We start from the raw sequence: 26,804 nt of genomic DNA on the forward strand, positions 1-26,804 counted from the left end.
GTTACCCATCATTCATTTCTCTGAGAAAGAAACTCTCTTTTACTCAGAGCTGCTGACAACAACAAAACAAGCCTCTTAATTATGCTGAAGGTTTGCTGACTCGAGAGGAAAAAACACTTCTTAGATACGCACGTATGCAAGAGAGCCCCCCCACCACACAAACACACACACACACGCGCTTACACCTTGCTCCTTTGAGCTTGCCTCACACATGGCGACTGGAGTCACTGAACTCCTGAACCAGCATCGCAAGCGCCGACGGGGAGCACCGATTGCAAATAAACGAAGAGCAAAAAAAATGGAGTCAGTAATTAGGCATCCGCTGCATTAAATAAACATGGTGTTATCCAGCGCAGCCTCAGAGCGCCTCTCATGTTCCGCAAGCGTCTCATGGACGGCTCTCCAGTCAAGCTCTCCCGTGGCTCTCGATGGGGATCTCAGCTCGACTTATCAGGATGGATCTCCGTTCGACTCATCAACGCCACTCAGCAAAGAGGCAGAGATGAAGTTAATGACGTCCATCAGGGCCTCGTGTTGCCTCAGTCTCATGCGGATGGGTCCTCCGGTGTTCTTTCGCAAAAAAAGTTTAAAGACAAACTCGTCTTGGTGTGAAACTCTAATGATGGCGGGGCGGGGGAGGCCTCGTCCTACATCGCCGTTTTAATGATATGGGCTGTTAAGGCCAATGCTGATGCTGCTGGACCTTTAGTTATAGTTTGAAGCAGTTGATAGGATCCGGTTTGAATTGAATTGAACCCTTTGCTAAGCCCCGCCCCCTCCCCGCTGCGCCGCCGAGTGGTCAGAGCTACCGCCACTAACTGCACTCCCTGGAGGAATATGATGTCACTTTTGGGGGAAAAAAACAAACAAATTGATTTCAGAGTGAAGCAGAATGTGTTTGAAGGATATTCTCAGGGTGTGAAAAAGAATGAGATCACAGTGTGATCATTTAAAAACTAGGAAATTAAGGAATAACGTGTTTCCGATAAAGGACTTTAATCACGGAGACCGCTGTCTGTGTCTCGTGTATAACCAAAAGCGAGCGTTGACTTATTTATGTTGACTCCTTAACTTACGTAGGAAACATACTCATCTTGCCCCAAACCGCCATGTTTTCCTAAACCCAACCAAGTGTTTCGTCTTTTTGCCCAAACCCGATATAAAAGTTCTGTTTCATTTCCCAAAGTTAACCACCTGAGCTTCTCGGAGCGTCAAGTGTCGGGTTACCCAGTGTGTTCAAAAGGGACGGCAAATGGCCCTGACTGAAGCGTCCGTATCCTACAAGTTGGGGGGGGATGAGAACTGCTTGTCGCACCTCTACCGGAGAGCCTTGCTCAAGGGCATCTCAAGGGCGTCCTTAACTCTCCCCTCTTTATAGGAAAACTCAGTATTTCAAGATCAACGCTCAACCATCAAGCTCAATGAATCCGAGCCGCCGTACGTTCTATTAATTGCTGCGATTCCATAACCTTATTTAAATCCAATGAATCCACATCTGCTCTGTCACAGTGACTTGAACTCGACAGGCGTTTTGCTCTGTAGCTTCTCTGCCGGGCGTCAGGACAACCAGGTCGATATGTAAATAGGTGTGAAATCCCCCGGAATACGGTCGGCGAGGAGCGTCGACGCACAATAGGCGTCCGCATTCCTTCGCGCTATCGCAAGTCAGCTCGGCCGAGACACTAAGTGCACGTCTGCTGGCGAGGGCGATCGTATCTCCTCCGAAAGCTATCAAACAGCTCCAGGTGATGGCACGTTCACGTCAGAGAGAGAGAGAGAGGAGCATTCCTTCTTCAGCGGTGCATGGCGAGGGCTTTTCCATGGTATTCCATCAGAAAAAAAACGTTTCACCACGTCTGACTCCTTAAGGTGCGTTCACACATAGAGCGAAGCGATTTTTTCGCGCGACCGAATCCCATGAAAAGTCAACGTACATACTCGGTAGCTGCGATAGACGCAATATTTTTCCGGGCGGTGCGTTTGATGCGTTTGGGGCGACGCGTTTTCAGTGGCACAATTTTCGCCCCTAGTTGAAATATTTAAATTTTGAGGCGGTAATTTCGCAACTCGGGCCAATCAGCTCTTGAGTTGCTCCACGCGTCATCGCTGTTGAACCAGAACAAGACGGACAATAATATTATGAACACAATAACAGCGTTTAGATGTTCCGCTCTCGTAGCGCTGGAAGCGGAAGTCTTTCAGACGTAACAGTAACTTCATCGGTGAAAGTGACCGAGCTGAGTGAGCCTACGGGTGATGTCATGAACCCAAACACGAGGGCGTTAGTGTGTGGGACGTCCACAACAAATATAAAGCAGAACTAGTGGTGAGTTATTCTGGTGGATGAAGGAGATGATAACGATCTCTACGGAGACGAGACACGGAGATAAGCCCCGCCCCTCACGGAGCGTCTCGACGCTTATGGCGTGAACACGGTGAACGGTCGAGCGAGTAAACGCACGCGTTTTGGGCGACGCGAAAAATCGCTTCGCTCTTGGTGTGAACGCAGCTTTACACGACGAGGGTTGTTGCGAAAGCGACTTCTTGGAACTGTGTGCGGGGGGCAAACAGGCCGTGGCATGCGTACTCCACAGCGGTCACATTCTGTAGCTCCGACGATGTGGGTTATTGAAAGAAAGCTGACATCGACGCGTTTGATCGTCGCTGCAGTCAGAGTGTTCAAACGTATATCCATCGAGGTTTCGATGCGTGAAGTATCGCTGTGATTGTGTATCGGCGATAACAGCGCTGTCACGGTCCACTTTTTAAAAGATACGTGTGTTTTTACGATGTTTTTTTGGGGGTTTAGCTCGGTTCAGGCAACAAAAAAAACAGGGAAAGATCAGGGATTTGGGGTCCTGCGTCGCCATTGGTCACTGTAACAAACGCATCGTTTCAGCTGGACGAGGAAAAACAGCGCGGAGAAAAAAAAAGGTGGCTGACAGGGAGAAGACCCCAGAGAGGGAGCCTTCTCTCAGGGCACACACAGTGAGCGTCTGGGCTCATATCAAATCCATCGCTGCCTGGCCTGTGATAAAAGGCAGCAGAGAGGAAGTGACGGTCATTAACATTCCATCTCACTTTCTCTCTTTTCACATTTCCTCTTCCTCTTCCTCCTGGACTGGGAGAAAGGGCCAGGAGACTGGGAGGGGAAACTTCCACCACGCGATAAACTCTCCTTTTCCCTGTGTCATCACATCACATCTTTAAATGCTGGATACACACGAGTGAATCATCTCCAACCTTTTTTCTATTCACAGTTTGTACACGACAGAAGAGACTGGAAAACTAAAGACACTCTTATCTTACGAATGAACCGTCAACACCTGGTGTCCTTTTCATAAAACATAGAAACACACACAATTGGATCAATTCAATCTTTTAATTTCCCCATAACTCCGGGGTACCAGAAAGCTGCTCTATTTACAACGGCCCGTCAGGTTCAGCTCGCCACGATGTCACTTTAACCCTCCTGTTGCCTTAGGGTCAATTTGACCCCATTCAATGTTTAACCCTCCTGTTACCTTTATATTTACTGACATATTTTACCCGTAGGGTCAATTTGACCCCAGCAATTAAAACCTCCAGAAAATTATTAGAATTAATATTGTTTTCCAAGTTTAAGTGTGAGGTACTTTATGTTTGTTTGTTGACTACCTAAATTGCCCTTTAAATATATAAAAAAGTTGATATTTCTTCTATGTTTGACACAGTGAAAAACAGCCTGGGGTCAAATTGACCCGAAAGAACACCAACATTAAACATTGAATGGGGTCAAATTGACCCTCAGGGAACAGGAGGGTGAAGGACGTCATGGTCAGAAACCTGTGATGTAATGGGGAGTACGGGCACTGGTTATTAAAAATAAGAGGTATGAAGAATCCCGTGTGACGAGGACTCCCGTCAGCCGGGATGGACCCTCGCTTGCTGATTCCAGCTAATTAGGGATCTGGAGTTTGACATTGCTGGTGCTGTTTAAAAAAAAACTTTAAAAAACCTGTGGGAAAAGAGATAAACTCCCCTTTGCCATCAGTGGCATCTCCACCCCCCCTCCAGATGTTTGCCTCGGGCACACAGTGGCACACATCTGGGACCAGCCACCACGACTCCTTCCTGTCTACGCGTCTGTTGTCCCCGGAGCAGAATCAATGACACACACACACACACACACACACGCACACGCTAAACCCGCATTGGAGCGGTTCACTTACTTATTCCACGCTTGTCTGAGCTTCTTGGAGCTGTACACTGTAAAGCGGTCTGTAATGAGAAGAGGACAATAAACCAACAATGAAGTCATTTGTCATCTCGTTACCAACACGCGCTAAAATGTGTTCGATACAGCGGCTCATCGATCCTAACAGCATCATTTAGAGAAACTCACAGTTGCATTAGTTCACATCTTATCACATGGTGTACATCTTAAAAGCCCTTATGACTCACTGAGTTTATTACGTAACTTGCAATTAGCCGTTTTTTTCTAACCACTGTTCATCAGTGCTGTGTAAAAATACTGAACTTACTTTCTATGCGTTCCAATACTCACATGACCTATTGATTTATGAGTTTGTCCCACTACATAAAACATACCAGAATGTTCTGCTTCTCTGACCCACAATCCTTCGCACAGCAGATATATGAGCAAGAGGGTCACACGTCAAGGTGCCTTGTCATAAAGTGAAGTCCCAACTGAATTCACACTGCATGTAAACCATACTTTATGACATGATATGATATTCCTTTATTTGTCCCACAGATGGGGAAATTTCAAAAATCATTTAAAATGTAGATTTAAAATGTAAAATTTAAATGTAAAATGTATTTTTAAATTGTATAAGATTTAAAAATCTTATAAAATCACTTATAAGGTTATAAGGTAACCTTATGAGATAAGGTTATCTTATCTTAAGATAAGATAACCTTATCTATTTACTAACATTAAGATGAATAACAAGAGTTAATGGAACCCAGGGAATGTCTCTATTAGTGACGGACATTTTTAATTTTGTTTGGAAACATTGTGTGTTACAGGACATTTGCAGTGTGGATATCATCATCAACCATGGTGTCGACTCAACCACTGACTTTGTTTACACAATAAACATACATTTTGCATACAAATGTAGATAAACATATATACATAGTGATGGCATAATCAATGTTGTGTGAGGTCACAGTGACCTTTGACCTTTGACTACCACAGTCATCCTCCAGTTCATCCTTAGGTGCATGTTTGTGCCAATTTCTCTCCAAAACCACAATAAAATATCCCACTTTTGATATGAGTTTGTTAAACGAGTTTATTCTACTCAGAGTGTGTGAGGCTCCGCCCCTCTTCTCTCGGTCTCAGCCAAAACTGCCATGTGGACACACAGGAGGGCCGAGCTGCCAACTGACCGGCCACCCACTCAAGCTAGCCAGCCAGCCAGCGAGGTAGTCCACCTCCCGACACTACCAGCCTCATCCCAGCAGCCAGCCACCCTCTCTGGCCTCGGCTCTCTGGCCTCGGCTCTCTGGATGCCAGAGGTGAAGTAAACAGAGGGACGCTTTACAGTCTATGACCATATCTGTGTTGATCTCTCAAACTGAAAGCCTCATTAATCTCATTGTCTCCCCATCCAGCCTTATTTGAAAAGGTGGGACTTTCTTCATTCAGCTACTGAGGGGAGTTGCAATGTTCATTATTTATCCATCTGGATTAGACATCCTGATTTTACAACGATGGAATATAACATTCATAACGTATAACACAGTCCGATCCCTCTGCTGTTCACATGCCACGACTGTCCGTCTGGTCATCAGGAGTGTTGAAGCCTTTGTTTTTGTTTTTTCCACTGCATGATTCTGCCACCTATCTCCTCTTTTCTCTCTCCTTATGGATACATTTACATCTCTCCATCGCACTTTACTAAGTCTGCTTACATCACATAGGGTACATCGGACCTGGCTGGGTCTGATGCCATGCCCCCCCCCCCCAAACACACACACCTCTCTAGCTCCTTCTGTTTCATGCATTGTGGAGGTCTGGATCGTGGTTCATGCCTCCTATGAATCATTAATACACTCTGTCATACTCATTGAATGTGTTGTAACTCTGTAATGACTCCTTCTGGTCACATGACATCTATTGCTTCTGTCCATCCTGGAGAGGGATCCTCCTCGTTACTTTTTTCCCTGTGAACGTTTTTTTTCTTCTATTTCTTGGGAGTTTTTCCCTGATCCGATGTGAGGTCAAAGGTCAGGGATGTCGAATGTGTACAGAAAATGTGTAATGTGTGATATTGGGCTGTACGTATTCAACTTAATTGAATTGAATAATAGACTGCTGACACACCCGCTATTTCCACAGTGTAGATCAGTCGGCGTGTCAAGTGTTGTGTGTGTATTCGCGCAACCAGCCGACTCCCTCGGTGCAACAACAGCACATAGCTCACGCGGGGTAGGCATGAGGAGAGCCTTCTGGCCCCGTATCTCCCGCTCCTATTGGCTGTAGCTCCCCGACAGGCTGCCAGATATTTAACATGCTATAAATGTGGAATGTGCCCGCGGGCAACGGCGAGACTCTCGGCTCTTGTCTTTGGACAGGTCACACATGCCTCTGATCTGGGGATTTCAGAATCAGAATCAGAATCAGAAACAGTTTTATTGCCAGGAATGTTTACAAACGAGGAATTTTTTTTGGTGGAAGGTGGTCTCGGTGCTCCGGAATCTGACTGGCAGCAGCGAATCAGGGCCGGAGTCGTGTCGCGTGAACCAGGCATTTTGGCCGCTGGAGAAACATGGCCGAGCAACGTGGGGATCTCTGTGAAGAGGACCAGCTCCTTGTGTTGCTCTTACTTTCAAATGATCATACACGAAAGAAATCATACTCATTATTGATATGATATCCCCCTTAATGCCACGCACTGGCCCTTTAAAGTATTCCACTCAAGTATTACATAGAACTGTGTTCTTTAATCTGGCATTACTTCCTGTTTAGATAGTCTTTTACCCTCCTGTTTGTTACATCTAACCTGATGTTCATCCAGCTGGATGATCCTCCATTTTTTTAAATTAAAAAAACGTGATATTTGAATGGAGGTAATTCAAAAATGCATGACAAAGACTCAGTTCCCAGAGGCTATTGGTCCAGAGCAGAATGCAGTGTTTGAATCCGACCTAAGAGGTGGGGAGGTAAAGCTACATATGGCTGAAAACAGGCAACGAGCCGTGGAAACCTTTTCCAAGACCGCAAAACTTGGGGGAAAAATAAGTGGCGCCTCCACTCTGAGGTCAAACCACGCGCTCCTGTCTGAGATCCAACCTCAAGAGCAACGTTTTGGGATGAAACACACGAGAAAGAATGCGATGAATCATAACCAGAGAAAGTGGTGCAGCCGCTGTGTTTTGGAAAAGTGTGCAGATAACAGTCAGCCCAGAGGAGCTCTGAGTGAGGCGGAAACAAGGAAAGCTGTTCCACACTGACGCAACACTGCCCTCTGCTGGCCTCTGGAGCACACTGCAGCCTCGGGAACACAGTGGATCTGTCAGCTCTGGAACACAAGAGTACTCTTCTCTTCTCAGACCCATTAAGACGTGTTAGGATAATGGCACATGCTCGTCAAGTACTTGTATTTACCGAGGTTACCAGGTTATTATCATACTTTGATATGAGCCCGAACCTTTGTTTGAATAGAACTGTAAGTAAAATACATCTTTGAACAGGAAGTGGAACCGTTTATCCGGTGTATACAATCTACCCTTCCTCCAAAATTTAAATAATGTATGAATGAGAAGACATTTTGCTTTGGTTCAAAATGAAAAATAAACAATTTTTGGGTATAATATGTATTCACTCATTAATAAAAAAAGAGTTATTGAATCAGTTGTTTCATTTACTTACTTATATCCTCTGTTTTATTATATGTAAATATATGTTTTAATTACTTTTTTTCTTTTTCTTTTATTCATATGCGACACTATATGGTGACAAAATGCAGAACTCCAGAGGAGCTTTTAATTGACTCTTTTTTTTTCAACCAATAAGATAATTGCCCCAAATCTTTTTTGAAATACACACATATGTATATATATAACGTTGCATCAGTAAATATATAAAGCCTTCTCTGCAGCCATGACAGCATCAGATGCAGACATCACATGAACAGATGCAATGCTCGGAGGCTAGAACCAGGCAAAGCTGTCCGTGTGTGTGTGTGTGTGTGTGTGTGTGTGTCTGTGGCTCAGACAGCTGTGCAACACAGTGTGTGAGAGGCAAACAAGAGCCGACCGTCGCCATGGCCACAAGTTGAGAGAGAGTGCACTTGGATGTGTTGTGTGTGTGTGTGTGTGCATGCATGTGACCAACGAGAGTCACCCCAGTTGGTCCCTAATTGGCCACTGGAGATGGGAGGCGGCGACACGCAGCTCTGTGATGCCTCGCCCGCCACCGCGCCATCACTCCGACCCTCTTTATGTCCGTCTTCTCCTGTCCCCTCTCCTCCACTCCAACTCTCTCCCTCCATCAGTGAGCACTAATCTGCAGTCCCCCAATTCATGTTCCCTCTAAAAAGCCCAAATGAGATCCCAGAGGGCATGGCTGCCCTGGCAGAGCTGCCACCCCCACGCCCAACCCTCCGCCCCCTCCTGTTGCATTTATGGATTACAGTGAGCTGTTGGCCCACTGGCCCATGAGTGCATTCTGATGGTCAGGTAGTAGTGAGTATGTATGAATGTTTTCCCCGGTGGGTCATTGGCCAATGGCACACCAGCAATACATCTGCGATGGAAGTATTACGCCTCTGTGACAGCAGGACGGAATTATGTTTTGTGGTTGTCCGTCCATCCGTGTCAGGAACTCCTGATGTGGGATTTTTCTTCAAACTTCGCAAACACATTCACCCACCTGGACCAACCCGTTGAGCCCATTGAATTTTGGTCGTCAAAGGTCAAAGGTCACCCTCCAATTCACATTTTTGGACACATCTCCGAAGAATTCCTACGCTAGCTGTGAACATTTCACATGTCGAATAGAACAATATGATGACGTTTGGGACAGACGTGGTTGTAACCTGACACCTGACTGGTTGACCGAGTTTGAGAATGTTGAAGCGTCCTCTCATTGGCTCTCTAATAGATCATTACGTCACCTTTGAAGTAACATTTTTGGTTCGAAATGTGGTTCTTGTATCCATATTTGGTCATATCCATGTCCTTCCGACCATCTATGGCAGTGCAAAAATATTGACAATCATTTACAACTCACTCCCAATTCCAAAAAAGTACTCAAGTGTGCTCAATAAACACTTCATCACCCAGAAATGTTTAACACGTGCACATATTCAGAATATTCAATGTTCAATTCAAAAAGGGTAACCCGTTGGTTACAACTGTGTTGTTAATTTGGGGGGTTAATTGTCAGGTTGGTGAGGGTCTACATGTATTCACTGTGTCTCACCTGGTTTGAAGTGAGGCAAAGAGTGAACTCCGGGCCAGGTGTCCTCAGACGGGGTGCCGATGACCTGAAACACACACACCGAGGATAGAGATGAGAACAAATAAATACTCTTTCAAATTAATTCTAGCATTTCTTAGACGAATAAAAAACACGTTTAACCGTCTTCTATCTGGAATTCTGGGTCACATTCATTAGACCCACGATGATGTCAGTACTCACTAAACACTACAGCAAAAGAAAATTTAAATAGTGGTTGAAGTCTATCAGAATTCATTCCATGTTTTTCATTTATTTTATACAGCGCAATATCACAAATTACAAATTTGCCTCAGAGGGCTTTTCAATCCGTACATATACGACATCCCTGACCTTTGACCTCAAATAGGATCAGGAATTCAAATTCAAATTTTTACATTTTCACGAGGAAAAAAGGGGAAGAAATGTTCAGGAGAGCAACAGAGGAGGATGACGGACAGAGGCAGTTATGGATTATAGATATGGTTTCCTTGACTGATACATTCCATTCCCATTGCCTGTGCAATAGCCGTTGATGTGTGCAGCGTTTTACGGAGAGGTTGGCTGGAGTTCTCACGCAACACACAGCCGGGGGTTTATGATCACAGCACCCCGGAGCAGCGGACATGCCTTCCACATGATCCATCGCAGCTCAGAAGCGTAATAGTTTCCAGATTGCCCGCACTTTTGTCTCTGATCTATCAGCAGCAGCAGCAGCGTGGCTGCTCTGGGATCTGCTGTCGGAGCACACTGTAATACAGGGGAGAGGTGTGTCGAGGGATCATGGGGATGACTCTATTTCGGACGGCTCTCCGTCACGTGGCCGACGGACGAAAAGAAGAGGAAAAAGGTTGAGGGATTTAGAAGATGGATGTTTTCCGTACGTAGCGGGATTCATAATCTACTGTATGTACCCTCTGCACCCTGACCGAGAACCAGCTAAGTACAACACGTGCTTATTGATTCAGCATTGTAAATATGTTCATGGATTCATCATCTGCTGTATATGCCTGTGTATCAATATATCACACACATTAACCAAGTGACAAAGCCCCTCTCCCCTAAAAAAACCTCTGCACCCTGACCGAGAACAGGAAATACGATGTGTGGGGCGCAACTCAAGTGAAATGGAATTTACAACAACAAATGTCAGAGGGGGGTTATGCTGGGCCCATCATAGTTCATTTCAATTCAATTCAGTTTTATTTGTAGAGCGCATTTTCACAAATTAGAAATTTGTCTCAGAGTGCTTTACAATCTGTACACATAGACATCCCTGTCCCAGAACTTCACATCGGATCAGGAAAAACTCCCAAACAACCCTTCACGGGGAAAAAAAGGCAAGAAACCTTCAGGAGAGCAACAGAGGAGGATCCCTCTCCAGGATGGACAGGTGTAATATATGTCATGTGTACAGAAGGAGTCATTACACACACATTAAAACAGTAACAACACAGTAACAACACAATCAATAGTTGGTGTAATAACACAACACGGCACTAGAGGGCAGTAGAGCACCACGTGGCCAACCCTCAATGAGACTTCAGGAAGAGCAGTCAAGCAGTGCAGAGCCTTTGGAAATCTAGTGCAGGGCTCTCAAGAGTTTAGAAATAACACTATAATAACAAAGAAAAAATATTAAATATGTTTAAAAACACTGGGAATATGTACAAGTCAGGACAACGAGTTCAATGAGCTCAGCTACTGAACTTCATTTTTTTTAAATGCCATTCTTATAGATCTAACTTTTGTTTAGGGGAGAATATCATGGATTATATCAACATATGAGAAAATATGAAAGCAACCGGTCAAATGACTAAACTATTTAAATTATTAACACACTTTTTTGTCTTATATAGATTTGTTTTTTGGGACTGCGATGACAGTAATGTTAAAAGATCAGATTGAGATTGTATGGGAGCTTGAAAATTACAATAACTAATGAAAAACCAGCATAAAGCTTTGACACATGTTCTCCGTATGTAGGAGAGGAGTCATAATGAGAATCAGACCAGATGAAGATGTGACTCGAATTAAAATATTTGTTTAAAGTTTTTTTGTTTACAGAGAATGAAGGTGTTACTTTCATTTGATTATTTTATTTTCTGTATATATTTTGCATCTTTCTTCTGAATCACAGCTTTAGAGGCGTACACAGAATTTACCCTGCATATTATGCTGTAGTTTGAAAAATATTGGAGAGATCGGTCTGCAACGGACAAAAAGAAAAGAGAAAAGCTGTCTGGCTATTCTGACCCACAATCCTCTGTGCAGCAGATATACGAGCACCAGGGTCAAGGTCCAAGGTCCTGTATTATGAGCAAGTATGTCCCAATTGAATATGCACTTTATTAGAGCAGCTGCAGAATGTACCACAAAGTAAAGAGGGCAAGTGGTGGTGGGAGATTCTCAGAGGGGGGAGGAGGGTGGTGGTGGGGGGGGGGGGGTATTCTAGTGGGCCTGCATGTGGTACAGGAAGGAAATCTAATCTAAATGGCTTGTTGATTCACATTTCCTGATTCAAAGATCTGATTTGGGAAGTCTCACTCCGCACACCCAACGTGAATGTGCACAAGAATGTAAAACAGGCGAGTTTTTCTCAACATGCGTCCCTTTAAGAAACTTTAAACGGGGTAACTTTTTTTGAGCAATGAAATATATCTCTTGTTCTGCATCGTAACTTTTTTTGAGCAATGAAATATATCTCTTGTTCTGCATCGTAACTTTTTTTGAGCAATGAAACATCTCTCTTGTTCTGCCTGTTTTGTGACATACATGCCTAAAAGGTGCCTAATATTTCTATTCTGAAATAATATCCGCATTATAATTATTATAACTATGATGATTTTTTTTAGTTGCCTATTTCTTGGTGCCCCCTCAGGACTTGGTGCCCGATGCACAAGCACGTAGTGGGTGTGATGGGAGCGGAAGTGTGACCTTCCAGCAACATCTGTATCTAGATGTTTCTGGAGTCTCTTCTGTCTCCATTCCCGCGATGTCGCCCTCAAGTGGTGTCACGTGACCCTCTGCGGTCCACTCTCGTGTCCGATTTGGACCAAGCAGTCCGTTTCCTCTCATGTATGGAGGACTTAAAATGACTTAAGTATAAATAAATAAATAAATGAATGCATGAATAAATACAAGAATAAATAAATAAATGCTTAAATAAATGTATAAATGAATAAATAAATGTATAAATAAATAAATAAATGCTTAAATAAATGTATAAATAAATAAATAAATACAGGAATGAATAAATATAAGTTATAAATCAACAAGACATCTTTAAATAAATATATTTCTGCATTTCTGTATTTCTCTATTTATGTGTCCACACGTATTTCTTCATTTATTTATGTGTGACATTTACGTGTCCGTATATTCAAATGAGCTGGGCGGTCCGAACCTCTGTCTAAAGCATGATTGGTCACAGGAGTGTGATGCACCTGGTGTGTTGTGCTCTACTATTTCTGCCTGGCACATGACGCTGAAGTTGACTCGCTCAGCTCACCGTTAACAGAACTTAGCCTAGACAGCTTTTTGACTTCAGCCGTTTATCAATTCCAAGAACACTGAGTACAGACTCGTGTTCTTTTGGAGTCTGGTCTTTGGAATCTGGTCTTGGGAATCCAGACTCGAGGACGAAGGACGGTCTTTCTGGTCTTGTGACGTCACCACATCAACTGTTCTTGCGCATGAATTTACTCCAATTATTCACTGTAAAATACTTTACAGTGGAGTAGAATGTGTTGCGGTGTTCACTGTTGTTTGGCGTAGGCTACGAATAAACGGTAATAACTATACAACGTCTCGTAGCTTCCTGACCCAGGGTCGCTACAATATGAAGTTATGAATCTTAACCCTCAGTCAAATTGACGTAACGTTATCTTTTAGGAAATAATAAACTCGTTGTGCTCTTTAGATCCTCCAAAACCTAATTATATCTCATGTTTAGCCGCTACAGGAGACGTCGGAGCCAGCGGAGCATTTCAAAAAGTCCTGCCGAGATCAGGCTTCTCTCGGCGGCCACACAGCGCGCTGAGCGCCCGGCGCCCGGAGCTCAAAGGTCCCGCGAGCAGGACCTCAAATCTCCGTCGCATATCCTTATTAGGCTGAATCTCGATAAACCGACCACAGATTTGATGCTTAAACTACTAACTTCTCGGCTGAAAACATCCTTAAATTACATTCCGTGACTCAACAACAGTAGTATTTAGAATGTACAGACAAGAATGCATAATAAACGCTGTTCGTCTACAGATCCAAGTGATAGGGATCGATTGCTTCTGTCTTGCTCCCTGACTTGACCAATCCTGTTCAACAATGAGGTTCGGACCGCCCAGCTCATTTGAATATACGGACACGTAAATGTCACACATAAATAAATGAAGAAATACGTGTGGACACATAAATAGAGATATAAATAAATGAAGAAATACAGAAATGTAGAAATACATTTATTTAATGATGTCCTGTTGAGTTATAACTTATATTTATTAATTTCTGTATTTATTTCTGTATTTATACATTTATTCTTGTATTTATTTATTTATTTCTACATTTATTTAAGCATTTATTTATTTATTCTTGTATTTATTCATGCATTCATTAATTTATTTATTTATACTTAAGTCATTTTGAGTCCTCCATACTCATGCGCATAGTGTGCTATCAAATTAAATATCTTTCCTACGCAACAAAACCACACGCTGATTAGGTTTTAGAGAAATAATATTGTGTTTACGGTTCCAATAAGGTCAGATAGTTATGCTCTCTATGTAACTGGAGAAGCTTCTCGAGGCTACTTTCTAGGAAGTGGCGTTTTGGTTGGACCCGCCCGTCATACGCAGACTTTCTTGCTCACACATGAAGAAATGATACTGATGATTATACTTTTTCTGCTTCCCTCCATACATTACATGGAAAACTAAACCGTTGCTTGGGGCTGAGAACTTCCTGGTCACACACGGGGGTAGTGGACATATGAGAAAGCATGAAGCATGGAGCGTGTGCAGACAGGACCACGGATCAGAGGGAGAAGGTCCTGCCCTTGAGAGGAATTCCTGTGAGGTCGCAGGTCGTGACCCCCCCCCCCCCACCGAGCTCTACGTGCACATTCTGCCAGACATACATATTCTGCCCCCCCCTCCAAACCAACGATGTCAAAGACCACCCGGCCAGCCAGACACAAACAAATAGAATGCCTGACCTTCACACGGGAAACCCACCCCCCCCCCCCCCCACACACACACACACTCCTTCAATTATATGTGTGTTGCCAGAGGGAGAATGAAGAGATTAGCGAGGTCTGCGTTGTGCACGTCCTGACAGCCGCTCAGACGGACTCATCACAGTGATCACGGCGGCTCACATGGAGAGTTTCCATCACTATGTGATACGGAATATTCAGTATTCAGGTGGGGGCGTATGAGGTACTTCTCCATAGTCAGTGAATTAGCTCCAGTAGATGACTTTCATCTTTCATAGCGCTTATAGCGAGGGCGGAATCAGGTTCACCTGGTCCAGCCCCTAGCGATGCTGCTATAGGCTGATAGGCTCCTGGGGGACGTTTCAGGATACACTGAGCACCTCTCTCCTCTTCTCTCTCTCCTTATGGATGGATTTACATCTCTCCATCACATCACTAACTCTGCTTCCTCCCCGGAGTCTTTGTGACTTCACGTCTCATAGGGTCCATCGGACCTGCATGTATCTGATGCCTCCGGCCTGCTGGGCCGGCCTCCTGTTACGGCCCTGCTGATGCACTCTGTTGATATCGGGCTACATAAAATGAACAGAATTGAATTGATTCGATGATGGTTTGCCTCCAGACAGGAGTACCGGCACGGGGGCAAAGCAGAGTGCTGCCATTAGAGGCCCCGTCTCCTATAGAACTACGCTCCCTTACGACTGCACTGCACTCTCAATTACGTTGAAGGGAAAAGGGAAAAGTATTTTCTGCAGGATTATAGCGGCTGTTTTCAACAACTCAAAACACGTACGGGGTTGATGTTATTCATTGAAACAAATTACTGATATGTACCTCAATGATACATCTCAGTACTGGTCAAATTGGTGTACATATATTGCGACGTCTTACAGCAGTAGCCGCCTCACTGTCGACATTTCTTTCCGAAATGTTCTAGTTTCCTTCGCATTGAAAATGCGGAAGGTAATGTTTTGATCGCCGTGTATTTGTATGCATGCGTGCGTGTTATTCGCATAAGTCAAAAAGTATTAAATCGAATCGCATGAAATTTGATGGGATGATTGGTTATTATCCGGGGACCATTTGATTAGATTTTGGGATCGATCGGGTCAAAGGTCAAGGTCATGAAAAGGTCAACATCTTCTTGAAACGCATGACATTTGGTGGGATGATTGGGTATTATCCAGGGACCATTTGATTAGATTTTGGGATCGATCGGGTCAAAGGTCAAGGTCATGAAAAGGTCAACATCTTCTTTTTACCATAGCGCGGTCAATTATTATCCAATTGGCATGCAACTAATGCCAACATGTTTATAATTCAATGCCCAATCTTGTGATATGCGAAGGTATACGCTCTACCGAGTGCCCGTTCTCTTATGTAATCACAGATGTTTTTCTCCTGCTGTTACATTTAGCCGAGTGCTCCGCAGGTCGGTGCGTTTGACTATCAGAATGGAGACGCATGCTTCTGCCACCATTGTGTTTGTATTTGTCATAAAAGTGTAGCTTAGAGGTTTTAATTCTGGTAATAATGAACTGGTGAGACACCAAAGGCCAAAACATAGTTATTCATCCATCAATTTGGGTCAATAATTCACTTCTTTTCAGACTACAGGAAAGAAAATATTTAAAAAAACATAGTTAGGTGAATATTTTATGTTTTCTGCATTAATTTCACCAAATGTTACCATTAGAAAATGCATCACTTGCACATTCATCCAACATATTTCAGAAAAATCTTAACTGTAACTTGTTTTCATGTAAATAACCAGGTGGGGAAGTTTCATGCCGATATCTTTTAATTATTATAATTGTTAACCCTGTTCCCATGTCTCTCCTTCATTCCCTCCATCAGACTTCTCAGCATCTCCTGGGAGGTGCAGGTGTGTACCTTGTGTTCGTGTCATCAGGCATCGGTCTCCTAATCCAAACATAAACACCAGCGTTGACCCCTGACCCCTGCCTCATCCACATTCCGACCTCTCCTCTCTGTCTTTGTCCCAGCCCTGGCCTCTGGACCCCGGCTCCTACTCTGCTCTGGCAATCCCCGTCCCACCTCTAGCTGCTCTCCAACAGCCATCAGATCGGGGTCACATCCAGGCGGGGGTCAAACGGATCAGAACCAGAACCAAGTGGATCAGCTGTTTCCCACTGCTCCGGGTGGAATGTGTCCGGTAAGCCCCCGACTCTCCTGTCTGGGTTCAGCTGATGGACGCTCGTGTCACTCGCACAGCGGCTGTTGGTCAAACTGTATTATTTATCTCCCCGGCAGCTCTCGCTCTCTCCTGAGGGAAGATCAGCTCGCGTGTGCACTGGCTTACTCTTCACCGCAGAGACACACTCTAAATTAACCTTGTTTCTACCACGGCCGACCCGTTCTGTAGCGCCACGTTCTCCCGGTTCTACTGTGAGGAGGTTCTCTCACGAAGGCTCCTCGTGGCATCCTATTCTCATCAATGAGCCTCACTGTTGCACTGGGTGTCATGTGGGCAGACACAGTCACCTCATGTAGGAGTAGACTTAAGACTTTCCTCTTTGTGCTTATCGTTTGGGCTGAATCAGGTTCCCCTGGTCCAAGATGTTTATTTGTCACATACACACACAGGGTGTGCAGTGAAATGAAAGTGGCAATGCTCAGCCCCTTATAGGCTGCTGGGGAACGTTTAGGATACACTGAGCACCTCTCTCCTCTTCTCTCTCTCCTTGTGGATGGATTTTCATCTCCCATTACACATTACTAACTCTGCTTCCTCTCCGGAGTCCTTGTGACTTCACGTCTCATAGGGTCCATTGGACCTGGCTGGGTCTGATTTCATGGCCCTGCTGATGCCCCGCCCACTCCTCCTCTCTACCTCCATCTGCCTGATGGATCATGGCGGTCTGGATCGTGGTCCATGCCTACTACCAACTATTAATACAGTCATATTCATTGAATGTGTTGTAACTCTGTAATGTTTCCTTCTGGTCACATGACATCTATTGTTCTGTCCATCCTGGAGAGGGATCCTCCTCTGTTGCTCTCCTGAAGGTGTCTTTACTTTTCTTCCCTGTAAAAAGTTTTTGTCTATTTCTTGGGAGTTTTTCCTGATCCGATGGGAGGTCGAAGGTCAGGGATGTCGTATCTCTACAGATTGTAAAGCCCTTAGTGGCAAATTTGTAATTTGTGATATTGGGCTATACAAAATAAACTGAATTGAATTGAATGTAACTCTGTTCATTCTGGTCACATGACATCTATTGCTTCTGTCCATCCTGGAGAGGGATCCTCCTCTGGTGCTCTCCTGAAGGGTTCTTCACTTTTTCCCCGTGAAAGTTTTTTTTCTATTTCTTGAGAGTTTTGCCTGATCTGATGTGAGGTCAAAGGTCAGGGATGTTGTATCTCTACAGATTGTAAAGCCCTTTGTGGCACATTTGTAATTTATAATATCGGGCTATATAAAATAAACTGAATTGAATGTTCCTTCATGATAATGAACACACATACACTTATTGTTGTTATTTATTTTTAATAGCAGGATCCTATTGACCCAGCAGGGTAAATTGTTGTTAAGCCTGAGATCATTTAAGATATGGTCTTAAGTTCCCTCTTAGCGAAATGCTCCAAGTGAATTTCAGTTCTCTTTGGTAAACAGTGACACATTGTTTATGTCCAGGGCTTTTATTGTGAAAGGTAAGAATGGAAGTAGGGAACCTGGATGCGATTAGCCAAGGTTGAAAAGGAGAAATACAGTTTTCAGTCTAAGTCCAGACTGCAGAGTCCACGTCCACGTCTATGCTAACCTAAAAGACACCTCGTACCCGTAATGTTGACATTCTTTGTGACAAAAAAAAAAGATTAATATACCGAAAATATATTGATGAACAAATCAATCACACAGGGAAAAAAACTGCTGTGCGAAGGCCTTTATGTGACAAAGATGTCAACGTCTTAAAATAACTACGGACATGGCCTTATATGGTATGAATTAAGACATTTTACAAATAACATGAACAATGTTCTCCTGGGTGAAAGTACCAACCACCCCTAACCTTCCTACGTACAATGTGTCGCTCTTCATACTACGTCACCTGTCCCGGCTCCCGGTTATGACATTATTATTACATATATGTTGTGGGATGAACAAAATACAGTGAATGAATGTAGCTATGCACAGTGTATGAGAGCAGAGCGGCAGCATCTGCCGCCATAAATCTGACGTGGCGACATGAATACTAATGAAACCGTCATGTCAAATTCACGTCGAGAATCCTAATTGGCGTAATCTGATTCATGACAATAATCAGATTATTATGGTCACGTGGAGTCGTCTCCCAATGTGTTGGTGTAAATGCCAAGTCTTGTGTCCACAAACATAAACCGTCATATTATCCATGGCTGTCAGATGGTCCGTGTTCATATTTCACCACAAACCGATATTTCAGTCACACTAATAGAAGGAGGCAGCTTGTTGTCTTTTGAACACACACACACACACACATGAACACACACCTTTATTTCCAGTAGATAGACCTGTCCATATTCATAAAGTCCTTCCAGTGGAGGTAATCTGTGTGGTGACAGCTAGTTAACCAGCTGGCCTCGGCCCGGCTTCATCCGCCACGGCTTTAATTCGCACCGACATTCTCTGAGCGCTCGTGAGGTATAGAGACACAAAGCCGTGTTAAAGACGATCTATAGAAAGAACCGGGCCCGCGTCATTACTGCCGACACCAGCGAGCCATAAATAAAGGCAGGATATTAACGCCTCGCTCACCCAGTCGTGCACAGGGGTGATATCGAAGGGAAATTGGAACGTGAAAACCACAGAGCAGAGGGACGGAAAAGCTACTATGTGCTTATTCTGTAGCCTTGTTGCTGTATGTCAAAAATGGGCAACAACAAATTATTCTGGTTCCTTTGTTTTTTCTTTCCCTTCTTGTACGACCGCCTGGAAATAAGAACTCTTTGTATTTCCGTTACCTTGGAAGGAGTCGTCTTTACATCTTCACTCCGAAGGGACCTCCCGTGCACAAATACTCACACATCCACCTTGAAGCAAATACATATCGACGCCCTCGATATATCGAAGCAACTATTGTACGAATAACAATACACAAGGACAAATAACAATTAACAGAAGAACGAGGAGCGAACTGACTCCTCCCGCCCAGTGAAGCAGAATGACAATAAATGGTCCTTGAATATACGATCACACTCCGCCTAAGAACCCTGCAATGGGCAGCAGCACATTTCAAGAGCCCCCTGCTTCTCACCAGAATGCAAACGGCCCACCCCGCTGGAGGTTCGGCTGACATGAGAAAAGAAAAAAAAGCTCCAGGCCACCGCCATGACGTTCCAGCTCCGAGGGACGTTGTTGCGTTCAATGTGCCGACTCAACTCCTGGCACGTTGCCTCTCAAACAAGTGATGGAGGCTGACCTTTCTTCTTCCTCTCTTCAAACAACGTGGCCTTTAGGAGGCTTCTGATTCCACATATTTCATCGGCGGCGCCCTTCACACGAGTCTCTGAGGCTGTGCATCCAAATTCTGACCCATTCTGACAGCCCGGATGGATGGAAATGTCAACGTCAGGCTCCCTCTGACAGGTGAGCTGTTACTGTGATCACACTTTTGCCTTTGCCAAACTGCACACCTCCACATTTCCATATTCATCCGTCTCATTTACTTCTAGCTGACAACTTGAGTACAAACTAATAATAAAACAGAATGGGATTTGGATGAGAAATAGCAAAAGGCTCAGTTTGGCCCATTATTATTCCATAGGGGATGGAATATAATTTTTAGTTGTGTCATAAAAAAAGGTAGATATAAGAACCTGGAATATGAACGAAAGTTCAGGTTATGTTGTTTTAATGGAAGTTAGGTTGATATAACTTCTGATGTCTAACCACTTTATGTGGAAGACAGCAGAGACAGGGACAGCTCCCGAAATTATGACCAAGCCTCATATTCCTCATAGCAGAAAACAAACACAATCTCAGTAATTATGGATTAAGAAGAAGGTAAAAACAGAAAGAAAAGTAAATTATACAATGTATAGCTACTATGTACTAAGAAATAATGTAATTTTGTGTCATTATTTGGCAGCCCCTGTGGACAAAAGTGGAAGTGCTTCCAAGCACCAGACTCCCTTTAGGAAACCTCTCAGCCCAAAATAATAACTCAAAACCAAAAGTCCAAAAGGTGCCTGAATATTTGCAAAATGTGGCTGTGAAATATGGATGTTTGTACCATGAAACTATTAATTATGGACTGTATCTAGCCAATGTTATGTTCCCAGTTGTTGTAGCTTTTATTGTTGGGAGAAAGCCCTTAATTTTACTTTGAAAATATCTTAGTCCTTAATGGAAACTCAGCTGAAGGAATTTATTCCTCAAAGCACAGAAAAAAACCACATAATCTCTGTCATAACGGATTAAGTCAAACATCAACAGACTTGCATACCTATGTATTTACTGACGGGACGCATGGACGGGTGTACCGATATGAATACAATGCCTCAGGTTTCAGGTATGAATGTGTTTCACGGGGTAAAGCAGTGAGCATTGATCTGCAACATTAATGCAGTTGAATTCTTACAGAATAAATTGTTTGGCAAAAAAGTGACACATCGTGCTTTGGGGGTCCTAAATGTTACACAGAACTGATTTTGGAAGGGAACAAATATGGTTCAAAGCTTTAAAGAGTCTTTGTGTGGAATCAATCATGTACTGCCAGACAGCCAGACAGCCACGTGTGTCCAGACCTTATCTGCGTACATTCAATTCCTCAGTGGTCCTCCTTGAGAGTGCCAGAAAGATTTGGGAACGAAAACGGAAGAGCCTCCGTGGGGGAGCAGTGTGCAGCTGCGCCCCCCCATCATCAGTCTGGCTAGCGGCCCATCCCGCTGTCGGGACGTCTCTCGTCCAATCACGGCGAGTCTTTGTGTCTGAGAGCGGCTGCAGCCTCTTCCAGATGTGTGCAGGAAGCGCAGCCTTTCCCCCTCTGGCACGAAAGACAATCAATCGATAAGAAGCATTTTTTTTCCTTCCTCTACCTTTCGGTGAGACAGCTACTGCCTGCAGGGCTTCCTCCACCTCGGCTCATCCCTTCATCCAAAATTCATCCCATCTCTCAGATGCGTATCTTTAGCCTTCAGCCCAGAGGCCAAACAGAAGTGAACATCCTTTGTCTCCATACTTGACTCCAGACCCTTTTCATACTCTCATCTCTGTAATTTTCTACATTAATTATTCAGAACCTGCCAGCCTATGAATATGAATCCATTATGTCTGCCCTGCTCCAGGGCTCTGCTTCAATTAAGAGATTGGGGATGAAATGATACGGAGGGGGGGTTGGCAGATCGGGCGATTCAAGGACTCGTGAGACCTACCCCTTCACTTTAAAATATATACACGCCATCCTACAATTCAATGCACATGCACATGTATGCGGTATGTAACAACTTAATGGCCACTGTGCTATTTGTTCAACTGTCGAGAAGCCAAACCACGTTCTGCGGTCCACGTTGACTCAACTCATTTTTTCTGCAAGCATTTATGCTGCAAGCCCTTACTTTCATCTCATTTAAAGACACTACATACAAATATATATATATATATATATATTATATATATCTCAAACAAATGGGCTATTTTGCTTATATATAAAAATGTTGGGCTATTTTTCTATGTATGTATATAGTATATATATAATATATATATATTGTTGGGCTATTTTGCTTTATATATATATATATATATATATATATATATTATGTATCTCTAAAAAATGGGCTATTTTGCTATGTATATATATATGTTGGTCTATTATGCTTTAATAGAGGGATCCTCCTCTGTTGCTCTCCTGAAGGTTTCTTCCCTTTTTTCCCCCCTGAAGGGTTGTTTGGGAGTTTTTCCTGATCCGATGTGAGGTTTTGGGACAGGGATGTCTATGTGTACAGATTGTAAAGCATTCCGAGACAAATTTGTAATTTGTGAAATTGGGCTATACAAATAAACTGAATTGAATTGAATTGAATTATACATATTTATACAAAAATGTTGGTCTATTTTGCTTTATATACTGTATATATATATATATCTATATATATAGATATATATATTTATATATATATAAACAAAAATGTTGGGCTATTTCGCTTGAGACTAGTGGAAAGAAAACATTTATTGTCTATTTATCTATTTGTGTCTGTAGATTTTTCCAAAATGCATCGTAAAAAGTTACAATGAGATAATGCAACATTTGCTTATTTTAATTTTGAGAAGGCGTACACACAGTACCAAACAATGCTTCATGTCAGCCATCGACTGGCGGAAGTTTCATGTGTATACCACGTCGCGACGCTGCAGCGGATATTTGTCCATCTCTCGAAAAAAGATGTTTTCGTTTCATACACCCATGAACACATGAGCTAAGCTGCTTAGCATGTAGCCCTCCACAGTGGGTGGAGGGGAGCAGATGTTTCTCTTGGCTTCGGCGTGTCAAGTCTCCTCATCAAACTCACACAACATGAATGCAAACAGAAAGAAGAGTGCTGCTCAGCTCTGGTGAGGGATGCTGGGACTCCCTCTCAACCAGATCCTTAGCCTACGCCTCCTCCTCCACTGTGATCAGCTGACAGCGGTGTCAGCAGGCGGCGCTCGGCGATTGCATTATGGGACACGCTTTGTCATGTCGTCGTCTGGAAAGGAGACGCTTTCACTACAATGTCTGGCATGTCAGCTTATGTGGGAGTCACAGAGGAGGAGCTGCGGTTTTCAAAAGGGTTGTGCCGAAGAATAATAAGACATTATTAAAGTCATGTCGACTGAATGTTCAAAACACTCTTGATTCAGATCCGCTGTGATGTCAGCATTGTTCCAGACTGTTTCCTCCTACTTGTGTGACAGATGAATTGTGTCCCGTCATATTTCTCAAAGTGAAACACAAAATCCGCGATGTATATATATATATATATATGTGTGTATATATATATATATATATTTATTTGTGTATATTTACAGTATGTGTATATATATATACATATATGTGTGTATATATACATATATATGTGTATATGTATACACACACTTGTACATATATATACATGTATATATGCATATGTATATCTATATATACATCGATATATATACATATATGTTTATATATACACACATATAAATATATATATATATACATATTTATGTATATCCACACAAACATATGTATATATGTGTATGTATATGTAAATATACATATACAGGACTGTCTCAGAAAATTAGAATATTGTGATGAAGTTCTTTATTTTCTGTAATGCAATTAAAAAAACAAAAATGTCATGCATTCTGGATTCATTACAAATCAACTGAAATATTGCAAGCCTTTTATTCGGATTTATTGCTGATTATGGCTTACAGCTTAAGAAAACTCAAATATCCTATCTCTAAATATTAGAATATCATGAAAAAGTATACTAGTAGGGTATTAAACAAATCACTTGAATTGTCTAATTAACTCGAAACACCTGCAAGGGTTTCCTGAGCCTTGACAAACACTCAGCTGTTATAAATCTTTTTTTTTACTTGGTCTGAGGAAATATTAAAATTTTATGAGATAGGATTTTAGAGTTTTCTTAAGCTGTAAGACATAATCAGCAATATTAAAAGAATAAAAGGCTTGCAATATTTCAGTTGATTTGTAATGAATCCAGAATGCATGACATTTTTGTTTTTTTAATTGCATGACAGAAAATAAAGAACTTTATCACAATATTCTAATTTTCTGAGACAGTCCTGTATATACTGTATGTATGTATATATACACAGACATATAGATATATAACAATGTATATACATATATGTATGTATATACATATATGTATATATAAATACATATAGATATATAGATATATATACACACATATATATATATATATATATATATTTGTATATATTTTACCCGACATGTCATCATTCACACCATCGAACCACCGACCCTCTGATCGATGGACCGCTCTTCCACTGAGCTACAGTCGCCTAAAGCGGTGAGCAACATGGCAGCAATATCATATCAGGATAGTTTTCTCCCAGGCAGCGTCACAGTCCACTCTCACATCAGAGTTCTTTCTTTAAACAGACGCAGACAATCAGGCACATCAATCAGATCCACCACACAGCACTTATCTGTGACTGCTGTGTTCATGTTAAGAACACGCTTCTTTATATATACATACATGTGTTATTGGCAAAGTTCACCTATGTGTTTGTGGGCAAATTGGATTTTTTTTAATCTGACCAAAAGCATTGGTATTTCTCAAAATGAGGTATCAACACTGAACCTCAGGTATTCAACTTATATCCATATTAAAACCCCTTATCATGCTGCTACTGTTGGACTGAAGGATAGGAGAGCCTATAGGAACCCACACTGCACTCACACACACATACAGTACACACACTCACCAGGAATATCCTCTCCAGCTGGTCTTGGATGTCCTTCATCCCTGGAAAGGCAGCCACTCCTTGGATCATCTCAATGAAAATGCAGCCCACTCCCCTTGAAGAGAGAACGGCACACGGTAAATAATAGGCACAATCACTGAATGTGTGTGTGTGTGTGTGTGTGCCACAATCTAAACCTGTGAGGATGTATTCATATTTATACATATGTATTGATATGCGTTCACACAGACAGCAAAGCCTGCGTAGTGTAAGACAAAGAGGGATTTGTTTCTGTTTAAATAAAGAAGACATTTAAATGAGATGAGTACCCGTCTGTGAGACACCAGAGAGACGAAGGTGTCACGGGACAATAAAGCCTCGACACAACAAATACACGATTGGGATTCGGGCTGCAAAAATAATACAGATGTGTCTCATCCTTCATCACGTTGTTTAACCTTTTGACCTCTGGGATGGAAACGGACCCCCAGAGCCCACATTGGTATGTTTGCTGATTATGATGTCATCTTTAAATGCTTCATATGTATTTAGTTTGGAATATGTTTCACCTAAGTTTAAAGCTTATCCATATTAATTCATACAGGTATTGACAGTATATCATAAATGAAAAATATGTGTGGACTATTGTTTTTTTCTTCTTCAAATGGTATCAATAAACAGATAGTGGTCAAAAGGATTTTTAAAGAAAACATGATAAAAATATTACTATCCACACCATACGTTATATGAACTATGAACTAACTAATTAGTTGTTCTTTTTGACAGAAAGCATGGTAATTTTATAAGCAGATTGAGTGCAAAGGCATTTTGAATTACATTTTTTACATTACATAACGTAATGACGCCGTCACGAAAGCACATTCATTAAATTTTGTGGATTTAATTGAATATTATTTCAAAGAGGAACATTTTTGTGTGCTTTGGAAAAAAAATTGTGGAGAGACATTTTTTTAAATGAATCACAAAATGACATTTGTGATTCCCTTTTGAGTGCTTTCATTAATATTGAGACTGATCTGACCCCATAGTTGTGGGGGTTAGGGACACACCTCTGCACCACAAAGCACAGCTATGTAGGTCGGTGAAATAATACAACATTAATGAGGAAAATGTATTTATTTATTTACTTTTCTATATTTTTGGAGCATATCAAATCAGTGTGTCTCACACGAGGCACAGCAGTGTCATTAAATCTAGGTTTCTTCTCATGTAGTTCCACAAAATGACATGTACGGGAGCTTTATTCATATTAGTTATTTTATATTCCATGACCCAATTGTCACTGCATCCGTCAATAAATGAGTTTTGAATGGACACCCCGAATAAATGTGCTTCTGTTTCCACCAACTCTGTGGAGACGTTAATCATTTCATCTGATTGTGACCATCAGCAAGGATCCTTCTGAAACTGGGATGTTTTTGCAATCAGGCTCATTTAAATAGAAAGGGGCCAATTTTGCACACAAAAAAGTGCAAATATCTTTCTTTTGTCTAATTTGCATCGGGCGTGAACTCCGTCTGAGAATTCGGCGAAGTCTTATCAGAATGAAATTTGCAGTTAAAAAAAAAACTCCAATAGAAACCAACGGGCGCGGAAACGAGAGCCACGGATGTACGGGATGAGAGACGCGTTGTTGCTTTCGGTTTCTGTTAACAACAACAACAACATGAATGGGATAACACCAGCCTGCCCAAGGCATG

At 42.5% G+C, this 26,804-nt stretch overlaps 1 protein-coding gene across 2 annotated transcripts in view; it reads right to left on the reverse strand.

Moving 5' to 3' along the window:
- Nucleotides 1–26,804, reverse strand: part of cdk14 (cyclin dependent kinase 14) — a 201,210-nt gene that overhangs the window by 73,854 nt on the left and 100,552 nt on the right. For both annotated transcript variants that reach the window (XM_056433736.1, XM_056433737.1), the window contains 3 exons: nt 25,105–25,198; nt 9,437–9,500; nt 4,212–4,260 (listed from right to left, as the gene is read on the reverse strand). In XM_056433736.1, the coding sequence (XP_056289711.1) occupies nt 4,212–4,260; nt 9,437–9,500; nt 25,105–25,198 (207 nt within the window). The remainder of the gene's footprint in view (nt 1–4,211; nt 4,261–9,436; nt 9,501–25,104; nt 25,199–26,804) is intronic.

The sequence above is a fragment of the Pseudoliparis swirei genome, chromosome 16 (assembly GCF_029220125.1).
Source record: "Pseudoliparis swirei isolate HS2019 ecotype Mariana Trench chromosome 16, NWPU_hadal_v1, whole genome shotgun sequence".
Classification (NCBI taxonomy): domain Eukaryota; kingdom Metazoa; phylum Chordata; class Actinopteri; order Perciformes; family Liparidae; genus Pseudoliparis; species Pseudoliparis swirei.